Source organism: Leuciscus leuciscus (assembly GCF_965113295.1).
Source record: "Leuciscus leuciscus genome assembly, chromosome: 14".
Lineage (NCBI taxonomy): Eukaryota > Metazoa > Chordata > Actinopteri > Cypriniformes > Leuciscidae > Leuciscus > Leuciscus leuciscus.
Window position 1 is genome coordinate 25,646,972 of NC_138738.1, and position 21,457 is coordinate 25,668,428.

General features: G+C 37.4%; 2 protein-coding genes and 1 long non-coding RNA gene across 6 annotated transcripts in view; 2 read left to right on the top strand and 1 right to left on the bottom strand.

The window, feature by feature from the left end:
- The window catches only part of srp68 (signal recognition particle 68), a 53,097-nt gene extending 33,420 nt beyond the window's left edge, over positions 1-19,677 (top strand). For all 3 annotated transcript variants that reach the window (XM_082136868.1, XM_082136867.1, XM_082136869.1), the window contains exons 9-16: positions 6,745-6,843; positions 11,051-11,118; positions 11,223-11,376; positions 16,781-16,875; positions 17,138-17,267; positions 18,052-18,127; positions 18,281-18,333; positions 18,844-19,677. In XM_082136868.1, the coding sequence (XP_081992994.1) occupies positions 6,745-6,843; positions 11,051-11,118; positions 11,223-11,376; positions 16,781-16,875; positions 17,138-17,267; positions 18,052-18,127; positions 18,281-18,333; positions 18,844-19,071 (903 nt within the window). In that variant the 3' untranslated portion in view covers positions 19,072-19,677. The remainder of the gene's footprint in view (positions 1-6,744; positions 6,844-11,050; positions 11,119-11,222; positions 11,377-16,780; positions 16,876-17,137; positions 17,268-18,051; positions 18,128-18,280; positions 18,334-18,843) is intronic.
- Positions 1-21,457, bottom strand: part of LOC309474407 (uncharacterized protein) — a 328,024-nt gene that overhangs the window by 93,736 nt on the left and 212,831 nt on the right. The window lies entirely within an intron of this gene.
- On the top strand, positions 6,850-7,584 carry LOC309474510. Its single transcript, XR_014197347.1, has 2 exons — positions 6,850-7,117; positions 7,151-7,584. It is a non-coding gene; the product is annotated as an uncharacterized lncRNA (long non-coding RNA).

The window sequence follows — 21,457 nt, forward strand, 5'->3', positions numbered from 1 at the left end:
TTTTGCTCACCCTCAAAAAGTGACTTTTAACATGCTATATAAAAATATCTGTGTGGTATTTTGAGCTAAAACTTCACATACACACTCTGGGGACATCAACGACTTAATAAATAAACCTACTGTACCTGAAAAAAAAGATATATATATTTGTATTTGTCCTAATGTTTATTTATTTACATTTTATTTATCAGTTTTTTTCTATCAAGGAATTTTATTTATGTACTAAGTAGTTTTTCTATTTGCATGGGGCTTTCTTGCTTTATTACAGAAGACTGTTAGTCATGTGAAATGATTGCAGTCAACTTAAATCACATTTGTTTTATAATGTTGAGGACTAAAATGGGAAGAAAAAACAATCAATTTCAAGGTTTACAAATAATTCGGTGATTTTTCTTTTTCTTTTTTTTTCTTCTAGACTTAAATGGATAGTTCACTTTGAAATTAAATTTTGGTATGTTTTAGCTTACCTCAAGGGCATCCAAGATGTAGCTGTCTTTTTTTCCGCAGTAGTTTAAATTTTGATATTTTTAGGTCAAACCGTTCTTGTCTGTCAGTCATATATTGCAGGTCATCACCTCAAAGAGCATGCACAGAGTCCAAATTAAAACAATTCCCCATCGTCCAAATTAAACAATTCCCCATCGTAAGTACACATTGATGGCCTAAGACACGAAACGAGCGGTTTGTGTGAGAAAACGAACAGTATTTATATCGTTTTTACCTCTTGAACACAGCCACGTCCAAGTGATCTGAGGGCGCGCGCTCATCCTGCTGTGTGACGTGAGCGCAGACTGGTACATAGATATATACACTAGATGTCACCTTGGCTACTGCAGTTCATTGGAAAGAAACCGTAGCCAAGGCGACATCTAGTGTATATATCTATGCACCAGTCTGCGCTCACGTCACACAGCAGGATGCGCGCGCGCCCTCAGATCACTTGGACGTGGCTGTGTTCAAGAGGTAAAAACGATATAAATACTGTTCGTTTTCTCACACAAACCACTCGTTTCGTGTCTTAGGCCATCAATGTGTACTTACGATGGGGAATTGTTTAATTTGGACGATGGGGAATTGTTTTACTTTGGACTCTGTGCATTCTCTTTGAGATAGTGACCATAGACCTGCATTATATGACTGACAGACAAGAACGGTTTGACCTAAAAATATCAAAATTGAAACTACTGCGGAAAAAAAGACACCTACATCTTGGATGGCCTTGAGGTAAGCTAAAACATACCAAAATTGAATTTCAAAGTGAACTATCCCTTTAAACTGTCTACCGCAGTCAAATAAGAAAAGTAACACAAAACAGTTAACTACTATCAAATCTTTGCATGTATGTCGAATCGAAATTTTATTCAAAATTGTGAATTGATTTTTAATCGAATCATAATCTCAAGAATTGTTTTGAATCAAATGGGGTGGTACAAAAAAATTCCTAGCCTAATGGTTATAGTTATTGGTATCTTCCCCACCTAGGCACATCTCACCCATGAGCATGCTCACATCTGTGGTATGTTGTCCCATCTCAACCAGACTGCATTCTGTAACCATTCTTAGGGACTGCTCTCCTAGTTTTTTTGTTTTTTGTTTTAGACTTACACAGTCTCGCTTTCACCGAAATTCTGGTTCACCCTGTTGCAGTTAGTCATGCAAGGTGTTGGTTAGGTGTGACCACAGTCTCTATGTGGGCGTGTGCTTATGTTTGTTTCTCATGGTGTTCTAAAGTTCATTTTGTTGCAGTACCATTAAATTAACATTCAATTTTCCATTTAGTTTTTTTCTTTCTATGCTTCTCTTTCTTATCCCACAGAAATCTGATGGCTTCTTAATTATACTTTTATTATGATTTAATAAAAAAAATAATGGAATTTGGATTGGTATTTAATTTGCCTAGTTTCTGCTACAACAAGAATACTCCAGAAACTTGTTTTGTTACGTTCTTTGCGTTGATGCTTGTCTTTCATCTTTTTTACTCATTTACTCATACAGTTGTTATGCTGGTGTTTTAATTGTGATGTACAATTAAGTATATGATCTTTCTGTTGCTACTACTATGGTGCTTGACACTATTGTTTGTCCAATTTCTATTCCAAGTCTATAAATGGGCCCCCTGAAACAGCCTGAGGTTACAGTCTTGATCATAGTTAGTAGTAGTGCAGCAAAAATATGGTGATAGTAATTTTCCAATTATTTGAATCACAACTACCCAAAATTTATCTCATAACCTTGTTTAAGCAATCCAGATTCTTAGATATCAGGCTACCATCACACCTGTATTATAAATGGCACTGTGCGTGTCTCTATCATCAGATACTTTCTGTGATCCTGAAGTCAATTTGAATTGCAATTCACAAGTTCACAACCCAGGACCAATGGCCAAATACTTTTGTTGACCGCAGTAAATCTTTTCTTTTACTTGTCTTGAAACTAAAGGCTGAAATGCATTACACAACTTTTACGTCATACACTACACTACATTACACTACATTACTGAGGATCACACATTACCCAACTGGCATTCTGAATACAACAAACTCATGTGGTAATGTGCCATCCTGTTGCTTCCAGTATGAAAAGGACATACTTTTACAGAATTTAAAAAATATTTATTAAATTAAAAACTTCACATTTTCATGAGAAATTTGATTGGCCTTAGTGGTTGTTAAATTACTGAACAAATATAACTTTCCATTTACTCTTAAAGAATACTTTCTTAAGAACACTTAGTCTTCACTGTATAAATTAAATATAGATTAATCTTTGTAAAAGCAGTCTGTTGTTTTTTAACAATGACAGACAGCAGCAGGAATATGTAGGCTGCTGTCCCTTTAAAGGGTTAGTTCACCCAAAAATGAAAATTCTGTCAGTAATTACTCACCCTCATGTTGTTCCAACCCCGTAAGACCTTCGTTCATCTTCGGAACGCAAATTAAGATATTTTTGAGGAAATCTGAGAGCTGTCTCACTCCTCATAGGCTTCTAAAGACGTTATAACTTGCTGGCCCAGAAAAGGCATTAAAGACATCGTTAATATAGTCCAAGTGACTACAGTGGCTCAATCTTAAGTTTATAAAGCGTCGAGAATACTTTTTGTGCGCAAAAAAACAACAAAAATAATTACTTTATTCCACTATTCATTTCCTTCTCTCTGGGCCTCGAGTTTTTTCACGCAGGATAACTGCACAGCGCTTCTGTTGTACGTCACCACGCATCACACACATGACCAGCGTCGGCCAATAGTGAGCCTACGTGTGACGTGCAACACCGATGCGCTGCGCAAAAACACTACGTGAAAAAACTCGAGGCCCAGAGAGAAGGAAATGAATAGTGGAATAAAGTCTTTATTTTTGTTTGTTTTTGCGCACAAAAAGTATTCTCGTCGCTTTATAAACTTAAGATTGAGCCACTGTAGTCACTTGGGCTATATTAACGATGTCTTTAATGCATTTTCTGGGCCAGCAAGTTATACGTTCTTTAGAAGCCTATGGAGGAGTGAGACAGCTCTCAGATTTAATCAAAATGATCTTAATTTGTGTTCCGAAGATGAACGAAGGTCTTACGGGGTTGGAACAACATTAGGGTGAGTAATTACTGACAGAATTTTCATTTTTGGGTGAACTAACCCTTTAAGACATAATTTCATTATAATTTTACACATCCAATTTCTTTCTCTTTTATGTTCACTTTAATTAAGACATAACCAACTGTTTACGAGAATACTTGTCGAGACGGGTATTTTGATGGTATGTTATGGATAGGGATGGTTACCGAAACCCGGTGTTAAATGACCCCCTGTGCTAAATTATGAAAGACCGCAGTATCAAATTCCGACGCTATCGGTTCTGCTGTTGGTACTGGAGAAATTAAGAAAATGCTCTTACTATTTGCTATATAGACGTTAACTTGCAAATTCTATCTTGCCGGCCATTTCTATATGCAATAATATTTAACTATTTGCCTGAGATGCATTTTTGCTATTTGTAATCCAGAAGAGACCGATCTCTCTCACGGAGCTACAGCGCACACAACACGAAAGCCCCTGCTTAATGAGTGATGATGGCCAAGAGAACTAAACAAAAGTTTAGTCTGGTCACACTTTAGGGCTGTGATATTAATCTATTTTTATTTTCAATTTCGGCTTCCAAGGATTATAAAGAGAAAATACGAGTTAGAACTATTAAACTAGCCGTGTTCAGTCTAGCGCTACTTCCTTCCCTTCACACCGGTGCGTCATTTCTCCCTAAAACCCAAACTTAACATCAAAATCTGCACAATCGGTGATTGTTGTAAAATGCAGTCTCTACTGTTGCTAAATTGTGGGACGTGTTTGATAAAAAGAGTTATTAAAAGCACAATAATCCACACAAGAGACTGTTTCCAACTTCTAGGTGGTTTGTGTGTGCACGCTCCGAAACGGACAGCAACTACAAGCAAATTATACTTTAGGCTTTGTGTGCGCATCTAAACGATTAAATACACACAAAAATAGCCTGTCAAAATGACCAAATTGGAGTATTTACTTAAATACAGTGTCTTAAATGTGCGTAAATATTTGGGAGAAAATGTGTATTAGATCTACATTTAGTCTTAAAGGGGCAGCAGTCTAATAAACCTACTTACAAATGTGCCATTCATGTGAATCAAACAACAAAAGGCAAAGTGAAAATTACTCATCTCTTGAATGAAAAACTATAGCTTTTATAAGCATTAATCTATCAATTTTTACAGTGAAAACTCTGCAGGGTTATTTTACATTTGATTACTTATAAAAAAAAATTAACAAAGAACCGATAAGAATACCGTTAAAGTACCGGATCGATAAGCAGTTTCGGTAAGAGTAGTAATACCATTAAAACCTTAACCATACCCGTCACTAGTTATGGATATACTGTATAATGTGTTGTCTTATCTGTGCGCTATTTGAAATGTGGTTATGTATCTGCTCTCTATCTCTGTCGGAAACGTGTGCATGCTTTGAGTGTGTGCACAGGAAACATGCAAGTTCTTTTTTTGCGTCACTTGATTGGTTTAAAATCGTACAAATATTTAAATCGGCAAGACTTAGAAACGCATGCAAATGATAAACTTTCACTTTATGATGGTAAAGTTTGCAGTTAAGCCACGGGTCACATGCGTGCCAAACTGTGGGGGCTCAGGTCCTACTTTTAAGCCTCAGTTTAAGTGTTTGTCCCTGCCAAATGACTTTCTAATTCCATTATTAAATGCATTGTCCCCCCCCCCCATCTAGGGGTTCAGATGCAACACAAATTTGACTGTTAGCAGGGCAAACAGTTTTTTTTAAATTACTTTATTTCTATTGCTCCTCAACTAACATAAACAGGATAAAGCATAAGCATGAACAAAACAACCCACACCTCCTACAGCTTTCTAGATGTCTGATTTTAGCTTTTAACAAAAAATATTAACTACAAAAGCAATCTACTCCTAGTAACTGCTATGTAACTATGACACTTGGCATTTGAGTTAAAAGGACAACTCTCTCTTCAAGTAACACCAAGTAGCTTTTGCTCTCGGGGTCCCCCTACAGTTGGGAAACAGTATTGTCTTCTACTGCGGTCGTAAAATCTGTCATGGTAACAACAGGGGATACACGTGCATTTGTTGACAAGCCAATACCCCCGAACTCTACAGGAGGAGTTCTCACGTTTTGGGCAGACTGTCTGCGTTGCGTGTGAAATGTCTTCATCCCAGGTACAGTGGCATATATTTCAGCATGTCATATGAATATAATTTCATGGGTTTTATTTTTTCAAACGCCAAAAGATCGCGTAGCTCGCGTTTACAAGCCAGCGTCATTATAGTAGCCTATTGGCTACTGTTTTACAGAATGCTAATTCAATTCAATGTTTGTGTGGTAGGTGATAGCCATATATCGTCAATATTGTAATATTAAGCTACCATAGATGAGTCTGCAAAGTTGAAAAATCGATTTGCATTATAGCCTGAGGCAAGACACTTTCACCAGAAAAATAAACAAACATGACTATCAGCCTGCAGTCATTAGGCTACTTAGCCTAAAATATAATTTTGTCCGTCTAATCATGTATTATTTACTTGCAAGAATGTAGCTCCTACCAAACTTGTACACGCTGTTTAGACATAGGCTTACTTCTGACTTTTTTTTTGTCCGTTGCTGCTTTGGCCATGACAAAAACATGCGCACGAAAGCGGGAAAACAAACGCTGGTTGGCCTCTCGCGTCCAAATTTGACGAAGTGGTGGGGGAAGTGACGTATGCCGTAAAGCAGTCAAATTTTGTAGTTCTTTTTGTGCTCGGGTTACTACCCGAACCCCGAAGTTACGTAGTGCCAGTAAAAGCGATACAGACCCCGTCAGGCTATGGCAGTCATGTCATTCAATCTATTGTAAGTCGATGTACCATCACAAGGGTTTTGGTAATATATTATGAAGGTTGAAAAGCTACATAGTGTTGCTTTAAGATCATAGTTTACGAGTACACCAATCCACAGTTTTGATCACTACTGGACTACGCATCTTGTTAGACAATCCTGTGCACTTAAGTTCAGGAAACCTTTCCCACCAAACCAAATGAACCTAAAATCACATGCACATGTCTGCACCAAAACCTTTAATTTAAAGACACTTTTAGAGCTATAGAGCACATGCTATTTGAAAAAGATTTGATCACTGTACAGTTATGCACAAAATACACAGTGAATGCAGGTATCCTGACTGTTTAGTCTCTTACTCTTCACAGGCAGATAATGAAGAAACAAAGGAGCACCTATATGAAAGCCTGCTGGCAGAGTGTAGAGACACCATCCAGGCGGTCAGAGAGGAGATCAGGACTGATGTGGTGAGACGCACTTCTGACACCTCCTGCACTTCTCCAAGTGTGATTTGAGCAATAATAACTTGACTAGATGCATTGCATTTTCATTGTCTGATTGATGCATCAGTGTGTATATATGGTAACATGATGCCCCCCTTAAGTACAATGTGGATTTACTTTTAAACTAACTTTTAGATATTTGTTAAGCATTGTGCTGGATGATGATCATAATGTTTTACAGGAAAGAAATAGAAACATTTTCTCATTAAGAAATTACAAAATTTCAAATATTAAAAGAGTGGTAAGATGGCCCCCTACCTGGGGTAAGAAGCCCCCACTGAATAAACTTTTACAGAATGTATAAATTACTTTTGATTATAATTCTCATTCATGTTTATATTTGTCATTAATGTAAAATACTAAATCAACAATTTGATCTAATTTTATTTTGACAATTTAGTTGAATAATGGAATAACAGATGACAGAAGCAGAATCCTAGTAAAAGAGATTTAACTGAAAGGTAAAATTATTCTATGACTTATCTACAGGCATATGAATGTTTACATATTTAATTGCCCATATTTTAATTGAAAATGTCATAATAGAAACGCCATTAAATCAAATTGATTTACCTCAATTCATTTATTAACCCATTCATTATTATAAGTGTTCAATTTAAAAATAACAAAAGTAACATCATGCCTTCTGTGTCAAATCTGGGGGCATCTTACCCCAAGGATCTAATTTGATCTTTTTACCTTAAAGGTGAACTAAGTAACTTTTTTTACCTTAACTGAACAGCTTCGGAGTCATTGGAATGGTTATATTACTTATTTCGGGTTGAATAGAGACAGAGCGCAACGCGTCATAATCTGAAGACCACGCCCACCAAGGGGGAAAACAAACGAACTGTCTCCATTGACTTTGCATTGCGAGAGGCTGCCTCCTTGTCATTTCTTGTTTCTAACAAAAGACAGAATAATGCCTAAAAGCTGATGTGTGACAAGGTGTACAGCAAACAAGCTAAGAAACCCAGAAATAAGTTTTCATAAGCTGTCGACCCCAAAAAACGAGCGTTTGAGGACATAAAAGTGGATACAGGCTGGAACGAATGGGTCAATTGTGGGATCCTGACACTCAGTATGCACTAAAAATACACTACGTGTGCAGTAAGTTAAACATTTGGTCACTGGTGAGTCAAATATCCAAATGTCAGTTTTATATATTATATTTCTGTAAGATAAACTATCCTGTGGTGTCGATTACGGTCTCCTCCAGCGGCCGTACGTTAGTTCTCAGAGTAATGAGACACGTGACGCTCTGTCTCAACTGCCTGTATCCACTTTTATGTCCTAAAAACGCTCGTTTTTTTGGGTCGAGAGCTAATAAAAACGTATTTCTGGGTTTTTTAGCTTGTTTGCTGTACACCTTGTCACACAGCAGCTTTTAGGCATTTGTCTGTCTTTTGTTAGAAGCAAGAAATGACAAGGAAGCAGCCTCTCGCAATGCAAAGTCAATGGAGACAGTTCGTTTGTTTTCCCCCTGGGTGTGGGCGTGGCCTAAATGCGCTCTGTCTCTATGGTGGTCGTTTCGCACCCCCCTGGTGCCCGTGAGCGGAAAATACGCACTTGCAACTTTGAGCCGGCGGGCCGCCGGCCGCCGCGTCAGGAAGTCTCGCGTGATATCAGGTCTCGCGATGTAAACAATTGCTTTACGGCCAAAAGAAATCTGCTAAAATGCTGTCATTATTGCGCTCCCTCACGCTGTCCGAACCCGAATGAAGAAGACGTTTTAAAGAACGTCCCATCTGCTTTGATGTCGTTGATCTATAGCCTCTGGTGTCTGAGAATCAACTACGAGTTTTTACGACAGTGTTGTCAAATATCTATTCCGAAGCTGTGGGGGGAGCTCTAGAGAGAAACCTGCGAGAATACAGCGAAGAAGTCCCGAAGTTACTGAGTGCTGCTTTAAAATAAAAACTATACATTTTACTCCACAAATCCAAAAAACATTGTGCTACAAATCCATCATTAACAATTAGACACAAAAAAACGATATTCAACAATGTCATAGCTCACTATTTTCCACTGGCACAAAATTAGATCAATTAACCTCAAAACTGTTTCGACTGACTAAATCTCACAAATGATGAGATTCAGATGAAATTACAAAATTAAAAATAACTGTTTTTGAATAAAAATTCTGAGATGCTATTTTTGTGCCATCTATGGTCAGGAGAAAAATTGTTGGGGGTTCATTGTTGCCCCAGGGGCAAGATGACCATGTTACCCTATGTTTGGAATTACATGGGCATTAAAATTTAAACATGGTTTATGCAGACACTACAGGTGTAAACAACGTTTTATTAAAGGGTTAGTTCACCCAAAAATGAAAATTCTGTCAGTAATTACTCACCCTCATGTTGTTCCAACCGCGTAAGACCTTCGTTCATCTTCGGAACACAAATTAAGATATTTTTGATGAAATCTGAGTGCTGGATCACTACTCCATAGGCTGCTAGGTGGCCCAAACTTGCTGGCCCAGAAAAGTTATTAAAGAGATCGTTAATATAGTCCAAGTGACTACAGTGGCTCAATCTTAAGTATATCAAGCGACGAGAATACTTTTTGTGCGCAAAAACAAACAAAAATAACGACTTTATTCCACTATTCATTTCCTTCTCTCTGGGCCTCGTAGTGTTTTTGCGCAGCGCATCTGTGTTACACGTCACCACGTAGGCTCACTATTGGCCGACGCTGGTCATGTGTGTGATGCGTGATGACGTATAACACAGACGCGCAGCGCAAAAACACTACGAGGCCCAGAGAGAAGGAAATGAATAGTGGAATAAAGTTGTTATTTTTGTTTGTTTTTGCGCACAAAAAGTATTCTCGTCGCTTGATATACTTAAGATTGAGCCACTGTAGTCACTTGGACTATATTAACGATCTCTTTAATAACTTTTCTGGGCCAGCAAGTTTGGGCCACCTAGCAGCCTATGGAGTAGTGATCCAGCACTCAGATTTCATCAAAAATATCTTAATTTGTGTTCCGAAGATGAACGAAGGTCTTACGTGGTTGGAACAACATGAGGGTGAGTAATTACTGACAGAATTTTCATTTTTGGGTGAACTAACCCTTTAATATTCAAAACATTCCAAAAGTTTTCTGCAATGGTTATATGTTGGGGTGAGGTTAGGAATAGAGAATATAAAATACTCAGAATAAAAAAAATAATGGCTAAGGAAAACCATATATACAAGTGTGCAGGCCCGGAGTGGTCATCGGGAGAATTCCCGGCGGAAAGCGCAAGTCATAGTTCATTTTCAATGAGAGGCACACAGCGGCAAATCGCAGGCGATTCTAGTAGCGGCGAAGACCATGCAAGCGGTGCTCATACACCTGAAATTCCATAGCTTACAGCTCTTCGCAGCGGTTATAAATAATAATATTATTATTATTATTATTATTATTATTATTATTAGGCCTATATAGCGTTACGCACATCGTAAGATGAGCCACATGACTTCTGCGTCCGCTTTCTCTCTAATTATTACTTTCTAAGTAAATACAAATATTTACTTTGTATTTGAAGCAGCGCATTTGTTTATGCTATGCATTAAAGGTACAGTAGGACATCTGGGAAAATGCTAACTTTAGCCTGATAGCACCTGCTGATCTTGGCCATTAAAATAACAACAAACACACACAATAGCACCAAAAATGGTTGCAATTTTTTAGGCAGCTAGTATTTGGTTTTTTTTGTGTTTTTTCAGTCAATGTTTTTTTCAGTCAATGTCTTTTTTAATAATATAAACAACGCAGTAGACAATAGAAGTTCTATTACACTGCAAATATTAATGCAGTTCCAATGTTTTGACATCACACTTTTTTCTCACTTGATTGCATAAACTTAAGATATGACCTGTTTACATAATTCCTCATTAGAATAGGCTTTTCAGTAAAGTGGATTTGATTTTTACTTGTGCATCCCCATCTTAGCTCTTAAACACAGCACAACAGACTATAAACAAGACAATTAAAATTTTGTTTGAGAGAATCCCACATCAATGTAAAAAACGTTAGAGAGCTTTTATATTGTGAAACAATTTTCTTTCCATTATAAAACTGGTAATTAATCAAAACACTGACATCTCAAACCTAAACCTAAAAAAAATTTTTTTTTTTTGTTTTTTTACGTACAACATAAAACATTTTTTGCCTCAACAGAAGCAGCGAGAAAGAGCTACAGAAGGTGCTGAGAGTGGCAGAGTGTCTAATCTGCAATACCTGCACAGGTGAGTATGATGGCTGCACAAGTTAATTTGACAGCTGATGAAAAACATACTTTGCTGTGATGCTTGACAGTCATGCATGCCTGTATTTATACATATGCATGCAGCTACCTGACATATATCAAGCTGTGGACTTTGGTGAAGAGGAATGAGAGCATGGCTCATGCGCTGCAAGCTAAACTGAAGGAGCCACAGACTGATGAGAACAAAAGAGGACCACGACCACAGGATCTTATACGACTCTATGACATCATCCTACAGGTTCAGAGATCACACATTCTTCATACATTTGATAACTATTTATATTACAGAGTACTTGTTACATGTATTTTCTATTTAAGTGTACTATAAAATAATTGTATTTTTATTTAATACTAATTTTGTATTTTAAAAATATAACCGTATTATCGAACTATTTATTAATTTATTTTATAAAAAAACAGCAAAGTGCAGTAATGCTATTATTAATTACATTTTTTATAGTTATTTTTAATTTACATTTATTCATTTAGCAGACGCTTTTATCCAAAGCGACTTACAAATGAGAACAACAGAAGCAATTAAACTAACAATAGGACAACAATATGCAAGTGTTATGACCCTTTCCAGTTTAATCCAACGCAGTACCAGTTTTTTTGTAAATTTTTTTATAAAGATGTTTGGTAAAGAATAGAAGAGAAAGTGTTAGTATTAGTGGATCAAGTGTTGCCGAAAAAGATGCGTCTTCAGACGTTTCTTGAAAATGGACACAGACTCAGCCGCTCTGGTTGAGTTGGGCAGGTCATTCCACCAGCATAGAACAGTCAAGGTAAAGGTCAGAGAAAGAGATTTTGTGCCTCTTTGAGATGGCACCACAAGACAGCGTTCACTTGCAGAGCACAAGTTTCTGGATGGCACGTAAGTCTGAGGTAGGAGGGAGCAGAGCCAGTGGTTGTTCTGTTGGCAAATGTCAGTGACTTGAATTTGATGCAAGCGGCAACTGGCAACCAGTGCAATTTTGTGAGGAGAGGAGTGACGTGTGCTCTCTTCGGCTCGCTAAAGACCACTCTAGCTGCAGAATTTTGGATCAGTTGCAGAGGTTTAATAGTGCAAGCTGGAAGACCTGCCAGGAGAGCATTGCAATAGTCTGGATAGAACAAGTGCTTGGACAAGGAGTTGTGTAGCATACTCTGATAGGAAGGGCCTGATCCTCCTGATGTTGTATAAGGCGAATCTGCAGGACTGGGCAGTTCTAGCAATGTGGTCTGTAAAGTTCAATTGATCATCAATCACAACTCCAAGGTTCCTGGCTGACCTTGGAGTTATGGATGACAAACCTAGCTGAATGGAGAAGTTGTGGTGAAGTGTTGGGTTGGCCGGGACCACAAGCAGCTCTGTCTTCGTAAGGTTTAGTTGAAGGTGGTGGTCCTTCATCCAGCCAGAAATGTCTGTCAGGCAGGCTGAGATACGATCAGCTACGGTTGGATCGTTAGGCTGGAATGAGAGGTAGAGTTGTGTGTCATCAGCGTAGCAGTGATAGGAAAAGCCATTGCTGAACAGAAATCGTGTCAGGTGAAGTGTCATACAAGTAGCCTACTGGAAGGTTGAGGATGGCCTTATGCAATATTTACACTGCGCTATTCCAGTAGATAAATGTATATGTCTTGGCAATGAAAAAAAAAAAAAAAAAAGATTTTAGAGATAGAGATAGAAGACTCTGACAGCGCACAGGCACCTGCCTGATTTATCTCTGTGTTAAAATGGAATACAGGTTGTTGTTGCACTGTCTTAGATTTTGTTCAAACCTTGTCTCAAGAATGTGTCCCAAAACCAAGGCCTGTACAAAGCCTGTCTTCATATTTTCTGCCCTTGAAATTACTTAAGTTGTACTGCCTGAAAATCACTTTATCTGGGAAGCAATATTTGGACATTAATATAATGAAAAGTATTATTCATAGGCATTATCTACTTAGACAGTGATACATTTTGAAAAATAAAACTTGTGATTTGCTTAAATATCTGATCCTTCTGCTATTACAAAACACAATTTTGGCTGTTTATAGCATTATCTCTTTTAATGTGATAAAAACACTAAATAATAATTTTGACTATGCATTGGTAATTTATGTGCTGGAAAAAGCTTTAAAATGGACCTTGAAAGTGCTTGAATTTGACCTTGGAAAAGGTGTACGAACCCTGTGGTTTGAGGTTCAGGTTTTCTCTGGTGTCTGTGCGCGCAATAAGTGGGCGGGCAATATGCTAATGTTTCGTCTTGACATCACGACGAAGCGGCTTATGACTCTTTGAAAAACAATTAATTTCAATGACTCAGTCGACTCTTACTTTTGAAAGACAATAACTTTATATACGGTGCACTTTCAGATTTAAAACTTTGCAGGATGTTTTCATTCACTTAGAGCTATGTTACACACTACATGAGAGGTCATTTTCAAAAATCCATAATAGGGGCCCTTTAAAAATAGTGTTACCAAACATTTTTACTTAATTTAACATTCATGGACAATTTATCTCTGTATATCGGACGAACAAAGTCACTTGACTGAAACGAAAGAATAGTTACACTGTGAAAAACATGTAGACATTCTAAACTTAGAAAGAAACTGATATAATCTGTGTTTTAAAATAAGGTATCAAAGGAAAAAAATGCAGAACCACTAATCTGTTGGTAATGAAGGGAATGGAATCAAAAACATTGCTTTGTGTAGTGTACAAGCTCATCTGTCATGAATGCGTCCTGGAATGCAGTGAATGACCGCCAACTCACTGCCCACTCATCTAACAGGTGATCGTTCTGGGACGTGTTGTGAAAAAAGCACAGGAAAACAACTGCTTCAAACTTTGCTGTGTTGTACCAAAACACCCAGATTACAGCCGAAGCTGCACTGTTAATTGCTTTAATTTCCTTCCTTTCCTGCTCGCTCATAAGCAGCATAACATGGGTTTATTCAGTAATACTCGTGCGCCACACTCAATGAAATAAGAAGGGAGTGTCACACCAAGTGGTCACAGAAGACGCATTTAAAAAACATGTTAATATCAGGTGGAAATGGTCATGCATATAGGCTAACCACTTTTGATCAGATCGCTGTAAACATGTAAAGAGTAATTAATGATGGGCCGTTGAATTATTAGAAAAATTAGATGGTAATGCAAAGCGTAGTGACTGTTACACCTCGGTGTGCATTGTTGTCTAGTATAAGCAGAATAATTGACTCCAGGCCATTATTACGGTTACCACACCGACAAGACAAGCCAATGTTCAAATGTTTAAAATGCTCTTGCAAGATTTTTCTTGGGTCTGGTCTTTGGTGGTGGCCTATTGATTCATAAAATAAAAATAATCACTGTCAGGACAGATCATAAAACAGTGCTTGGAACTATTTTATATTTGAAAATCTGTGAATTTACATGTATATGTGAATTTTAGTGACTAATCTGAGAAGTTAGTAATAAAATAAACAACAAACACATTACATAGAAAGTGTCAGGTCTATATTTTGCATTTACACTCCAAGACTTAATGCACACAACGTCGGTACTGCAGAATGACCGTTATCATCACATTAAATAAACAAACAAAACTTTGATGAAACAAAAACCATCTTGTGTATAATTTATGCATTGCTTTTGCATTTTATCCCATGCCTCCGTTGCTAATTCCAAGATATAATTTTAGAGCTATTAACAAAGGCTTGAGCCATTGGTGTCCAGACAAATGCAGTTATTAGAGAGAAAGATTTAGCATGTGAGTGATCCGAGTCTGCAACTCTCAACAGGGATTGGCAGCAGCGTTTCTACTAATAGTGAATCTATAAGTTGAACTGCTTCAAAAACATCAATGTTATTATCTTGCTACTGAGAAATGTCATGTAGCTTTTAGGGATGTGCAAGACTAGTCAACTAAATGGTATAGCTGCTATTAATCAACACTGAAAACAATAGTCAATTACACAGAAGAAAATACACAAGATTTTTTCGTTCAAATTACTGTCGTTTTAATGTTATGGTGAAGAGCAGGGCGCGAGCCGTGGGAACGGAGTGAGGCCAGTGGCGCGAGTGTTAATGAACGCTTAACCAGTTTCCAGCAGTCACTGCTGTACCAGTCTGGAGTCTCAGGAGCTCTGAAGGATAAGAGGAGGAGTGATGACAGTGGAAGACGAGAGAAGACCAGGCCTGGGACATTTACATTGCGTTTTGTCTATGTATGGGCGTCAGTCGGCTATGAAGCACCTGTTGTTTACTTTAGTTTTATTTTAAAACTTCTGTTTACCATTCACCGGTTCCCCATTCTTCACAGCGCCTTGAACTTTGTTACATTTATATTTAAAAGCATTTTAAATTGCATATTTAAGGTATTATTTTTCCAAGAGTTTTATTTTAGATGTAGGGCCTACTCACGGAGAGCACAGAATGATCGCTCAAAAGACAAATGAGGTGCGTGAGTATTTTGAATTAAAAATAAAATGGAAAAGTTCTATGTAAGCTGTGTCATGTTTAACTGGCATAATATTATGAGAGCCATGTGTAATTCAGCATATCCACGTAGGTGATAGCCGAAGCAAGCAAATGCCCATCGCGTATTCACTTCAACTCCGAAAAAATAACTGCGCTTCAGAATAAACTTTATTTGCCAAGTATGCGCCATTTAGCACCATTTATTATGGGATTTGACTGTTTTGATTCATAGATTGTTTCAAATGGATCTTATATACACAAGTCTTTAGAGGGGTTCTTACTTTTAGACTAGTCGGTTACAAAACTTCTGTTTAAATGACTGTCAAATTAGTCGATGTGCACACTCCTAGTAGCTTTTCAGTTGTGAAACTGTTAGCACTTACAAGTTTCTATGCACTTGTTTAGTGTTTCCGAGTGTGTTTGTTTGTAATTTCGTTGGGGGAAAAAAGTCACGACAATAGTCATTTTTATTCTATTGTCAATGTCTTTCTTTAGCTGTTGTAGGCTGTAAAGACCTTTTAAAATAAGTGAAATCATTTGGCGAAGTGATGGAACTGTAATGCGACCGCTGCACGTTTCCTGTAAATGGAATTAACTCAATGGGCCTTATTTTAATGATCCAAGCGCATGGTCTAAAGCGCACAGCGCAAGAGCACTTAGGGCGTGTCCGAATCCACTTTTGCTAATTTAATGACGGGGAAAAATGGTCGGCGCACCCGGCTCATGGTCTATCAGGGTTGTCCCTATTCTCTTAATGAGTAATGGGTGTGTTTTCGGCGTAACGTGCAATAAACCAGTTAGTCTCATCTCCCATTCCCTTTAAAAGCCAGTTGCTCTCGCGACATGGCAGATTCGCTATTTACATGGTGGATTTTGCAAGCGGAAAGACTGAATGCTTCTTCAGAGAGGAAACTGATCTGCTCGTGCGCGAGTTTAAAGCGTGCAAGTAGACCATCTACGGGACAAGCCAGATTCCACCATATCTTTATGTACAAAATAATAATCTTTTACATTGTAATCCTTTTATTTTTCATTTTTGGCATGTTTGTGTGCTGCTGTGGACCCGCCTATAGGCACATATTACTAATGCACCCTTTAAATAACAAAAAAAATACTGAAAATACAACTGTCTCTTTCAGTTGCCTCAAAATGGCAACGCACCAAACAATTCTCATTTCTTTTCTTTTTATACTACTACTTTCATTTCCAGAGTCTTGCTGAGCTGTCATCACTGCAGGGTCTAGAGGAAGATCACACCTTTCAGAAAGAAGTGGCACTCAAGACTCTGGTCTACAAGGCTTACAGGCGAGTTTATTGCAGTCTCTTATTGATTTAAATCTACAAGACTGCTTACATGTATGGCCCTGTTTCCACCTGTTATGCATTTTCGGTCTTCCGATCACAAGAGGTCCGTTCTAATTTCAGGTGCAAACGGAGTTTAGAATGGTTTAAAACATCTTAATTCCAGAAACCGGGCCTATGTGTGCTTGCATATATGGTCTGTCATTTAGAATTTTTTTTCCCTCTGTTCGAAGTTTTGAAATGTTTGTCGTTGCACTCTGGACAGGTGTTTCTATATAGCTCAGTCCTATGTTCTGGTGAAGAAATGGAGTGAAGCTCTGGTTCTGTATGAAAGGGTTCTGAAATATACCAGAGAGGTCCAGTCCAAAGCCAAGAGCCTCAATAACAGCCTTAAGGTACCAAACACCACACATTACTTCCCTTACAAAATTGTGATGGTATCGGATTATATACAGTAGTGGTCAAAAGTGATGTCCGGCATTTTCGTTGTTGTCATTATAATTGTGGTGTGGACTCAGCTATTGTGTTAAAACGATTTTTAAAACTTTATAGTCATAGTTGTCTGTCTTGATGTGAGTTAACCTTTAGTAAATGTTAAATAGCGTATAATGTTTCCAATGCGGTTATGCTGCTGTCAGCAGGGGGGTGCTGCAGTTCCCACGGCCTTGATTATTGACAGTTCAAATCAGAACGTTTAGTACTAGAATTAAGAATTACAACAAAAAGTTTAAATAAGGCTTGTGTTCCAGTTTTTCACTGTTTTAAGTAACACAATGAGAATATTTATGTACCAATACAAGTAGAATCAATTTGTACTTTTTACTAAAGAGTTTAATTTTAAAATAGTTTTTAATTGGTTAATTTAAATGGATAGTTTAATTCACAGAAATGACTCAAACTTACCAATTTATTACATAACTGTTTTTGCTACAGAAGTCTAAATCTGATATTATATTATAAACATTTGATATGTCTGCCAGACCTTTTTCCAAGCTACTTCTGGTACGTTTTAGTTGTGTACAGTTTAGTTGTTTAGTCTGTCAGTATTTTAAGCCAAAGTTTTACTTTCAGCTTCGCAATTCTACTAGGTCAAATAGATTGTGAAATTCAATGTGCTCTACTAGATAAATGTTTTTGCACTCAGTTTAGCCCACATGCTGTTCCATTTCTTCCTCTCAGAATCTCCCTGATGTCCAGGAGTTGATAGCTGAGGTCAATGCTGAGAAGTACTCCCTTCAAGCCGCAGCCATCTTAGGTGTGTAAACATGGCCGCAGCTATTTCCATTCCACAAGGGACCAGTCACTTTATTGACCTTCCGCCCTCATCCACAAATTCCGACACAGTGGCCATATGTCTTGAAAGCTTCATTAGCTGCAACTGACTGTGACATTTGTATTTGTGTTTTAGACACAGATGATGTTGCTGAGGTGCCCCCACCACAGCAGATTAAAGATTCCATGGTAAGGAGAGGACAAATGGAAAGACTTCAGCAAATGTTTTCTAAACAATTTTTTCAGTTTTTACCTTTATATTGGGCATTATTAGTTTGCCCTAGATTCATTAAAATATTCAAAACTGTTCTATTAACCTTTTAAAAATATTTTCTAATTGCTATTCACAAGCTCAAGATCATGTCTATTTTATAGTTTTAGTCAAGGAATGCTGATTTGTAACTGCTCTCCAGGTACACAAGTGTTGAGGGGGAAGGAGTAGAACAGTGGAATGTTGCTGGGCGTGTGTGTGTATGTCAGGTTCATGATGTCCTGCGGTAGGGATGGGCCCTGGGCTTGTTTAAAGGAATAGTTCTTAGATGAGATGAGATAAAATATAACTCTCCTTCAAATACTTTAGACAACTTTTTCTAGTTCATAGTGACCACGTCTGTCAGGGTGTTTGTTTTTTTGTTTAATGTTTAACAAGCACATTCTTTGTCTTTGAATTCAAGATCTGTGTTTCTGGTTTATCTACAGCCCCTGTCTGATCGATTGGATAATTTCCGGCTAGATCCCACCCTCCTGAGCAAGCAGCCCAATCTGGTGCAGTTCCCTCCAGACTTCCAGCCCATTCCATGCAAGCCTCTCTTCTTTGACCTAGCTCTCAACCATGTGGCTTTACCACCTCTTGATGACAAGGTTGAGCAGAAGGGCAAGGGTGGCATCACTGGCTACTTCAAAGGCTTCTTTGGCTTTGGGAGCTAAATCTAGTCCCAGGTTTTGGTTTGGCTGTATTTGTAGTCATCTGAAAACAGATCTCTCTTCAAGACCGAGAGTTATGGATCCTTATTCTGTCAAACAATTTCCCCCAAAACACGCCTTTATAGATTTAAGAGATGTAAGTGCAGCCTGTTTGGTAGTAAATTCATATTGACTGAATTGGAGGTGATTTATAAAGAGTGATTAAGAGTTTATGCAAAGTTTTCGTCTTGCAAGAAGGGTGTTATATAAATCCTGCCAAGTGTCAGCGTTAATGCTTGTGTCACTACACCGTTTAATCCAGAGTAAAAAGTTTGTTGTGTCTGTCTTTTTTTTTTTTTTAAATCAAACTCTTGAACTAAGATGCCTTTGTTTGCCTAGACCTCATCTCAATCTGCCCAGCACATTATATAAAAGTTTGTGCTATATTTTAACTAATTTCTTTTAACTTGCAAATGAGTTGCTATTTTTGTTGTTGTTGTTGTTTCATCAGAGATCTCACCATTATAATGACAGACTGTTAAAATGGATCGGATATGCTAAATTATAAAACTGAGCGATTTTTAGTTTGAAGTCTCCTGATTTAAAAATAAAAAAAAACGTTTCTGGTCATCACTGCATGTGCCATGTTTTTGAACTGGGTCAAATATTGGAGGTTCTGTCGTCTTGTGTTTCTATACATGCAGATCAGGTTTGTAAACATACCAAAAGTGTCAAACGCCACTAGTCCATGTTTGTCTGCACTAGACTTTAGTCAATTTCTACCTATAGATAAAGAAGTCTCGAGTAGATCTTTATCACAGCTCTTGACAGCTTTCTGTTGTCGTTTGGTCATCTTTACATTCCTGAGCACATGTACATCATTCCAGGCAGGATGCATTTCTGGCCTGAGGAATCTCACATAAGGGAGTTTGAAGTTTAAAAGGCTTACTTTCTCATATTTGGTTGTAGAATGGATTTTATTATATTTGGTAATGGGTTAATTTGTTTAGGTTATTGGGCATTTAAGTGCATATATCATAGATAAAAATTCCATTGAAATCTGAAAGCCCTTAATTCAGTTCAATTTGATACCGCCAAGACGCATAGAATCACATGCAAGACATTTTACTATCAGCAAGATTTACCCCGTCAACCCATTAAATTTCTATCAACAATTGTTTGGTTTCTTTTGTATGAAGACGACAGGCATCTAATTAACAGCCCAAAATAAGATATCCGTTGGTGTATGTGAGGAAGCACCACACCCAATGTGAATTATCCTCCTTCAATCCCAGCCACTCCTTACCTGTTCTGTTGAAGCTTTTGTTTTTCTACGTATCAAGCTGCATGGAACATCACTCATGATTGTGATGGTGTGTGAGGACTATCAGTACATAGTTTTTATAGTCCTCTGATAGTTTTTTATTTAACATATTTAGGGCCAGATTTAACAGCTTGCGCAATTTATGGCGCTCTCACGCTAATTTGCCGTATGTTTTTAATACATATTGAATGAATTTTTTTTTTTCTGGCTTTCCAGACAATGGGAAGAACTGGCTAGTTTATTTGTCAATTTAAGCAGTGTGACATGCTTTATTTAATCTCAAACTACTCCAAACATTTACTTAAATAGTCCAGCAATGACACATTCAACAAAATCATAAGTTTTTAAGTAAACTGATTTATTTTATTTTATTTTTAATAAATAAGAGAGACTGAGGTGGGTGACTGATCAGAAAGGAAGTGTTATAACACTTTTCCTAAAGGGCTCACAACAATTGCAAAAAAAATAAAAATTTATTGTAACAGCAAACAAGTTAGAATAAATATATAACAGAAACTAGAATAAAGTTTCTGTTATATATTTATTCTAACTTGTTTGCTGTTTTAGAATAAAATATTTGTTTAACATTTTTAAAAATATATATATTTAATTTCCTGTTTTTCAATTAAAATGCTAAAAATGAAGTAGGTTGGAGTTTAGGAAAAATTAGTGGGGGGATGTAAATTTGATTAACAATGAAAGTATCTAAAGAAATTTAACTGACGTCCATATTTTCATTAGTTACAACCCACCCCAAGTACCATTGACATTTTTGTCACAAAACACTTTTTGGGGTTAAGTTGTACATTAAAAAAAGAAAAAAATCTGTAGTTTGTACCTGGTAAATGGCAAAAAAAAATAAACTGGGTAAGGATGGTAGAGAGAGGGAGTGACTCCGGGGCAAGACATTAGGCCTGAATCTCTGGCACACCCTACCATGTGACGGTGCATGTTAGAAATGTGGGCTAACTACCACAGCCCTGCTGAGAGAAAGTGACCCAACAACATTCCACACCATCTTACATTCACAGATACTACACATTTAACATGTGTCATTAAAGGAACACTGCTGAAAATGATTTAAAT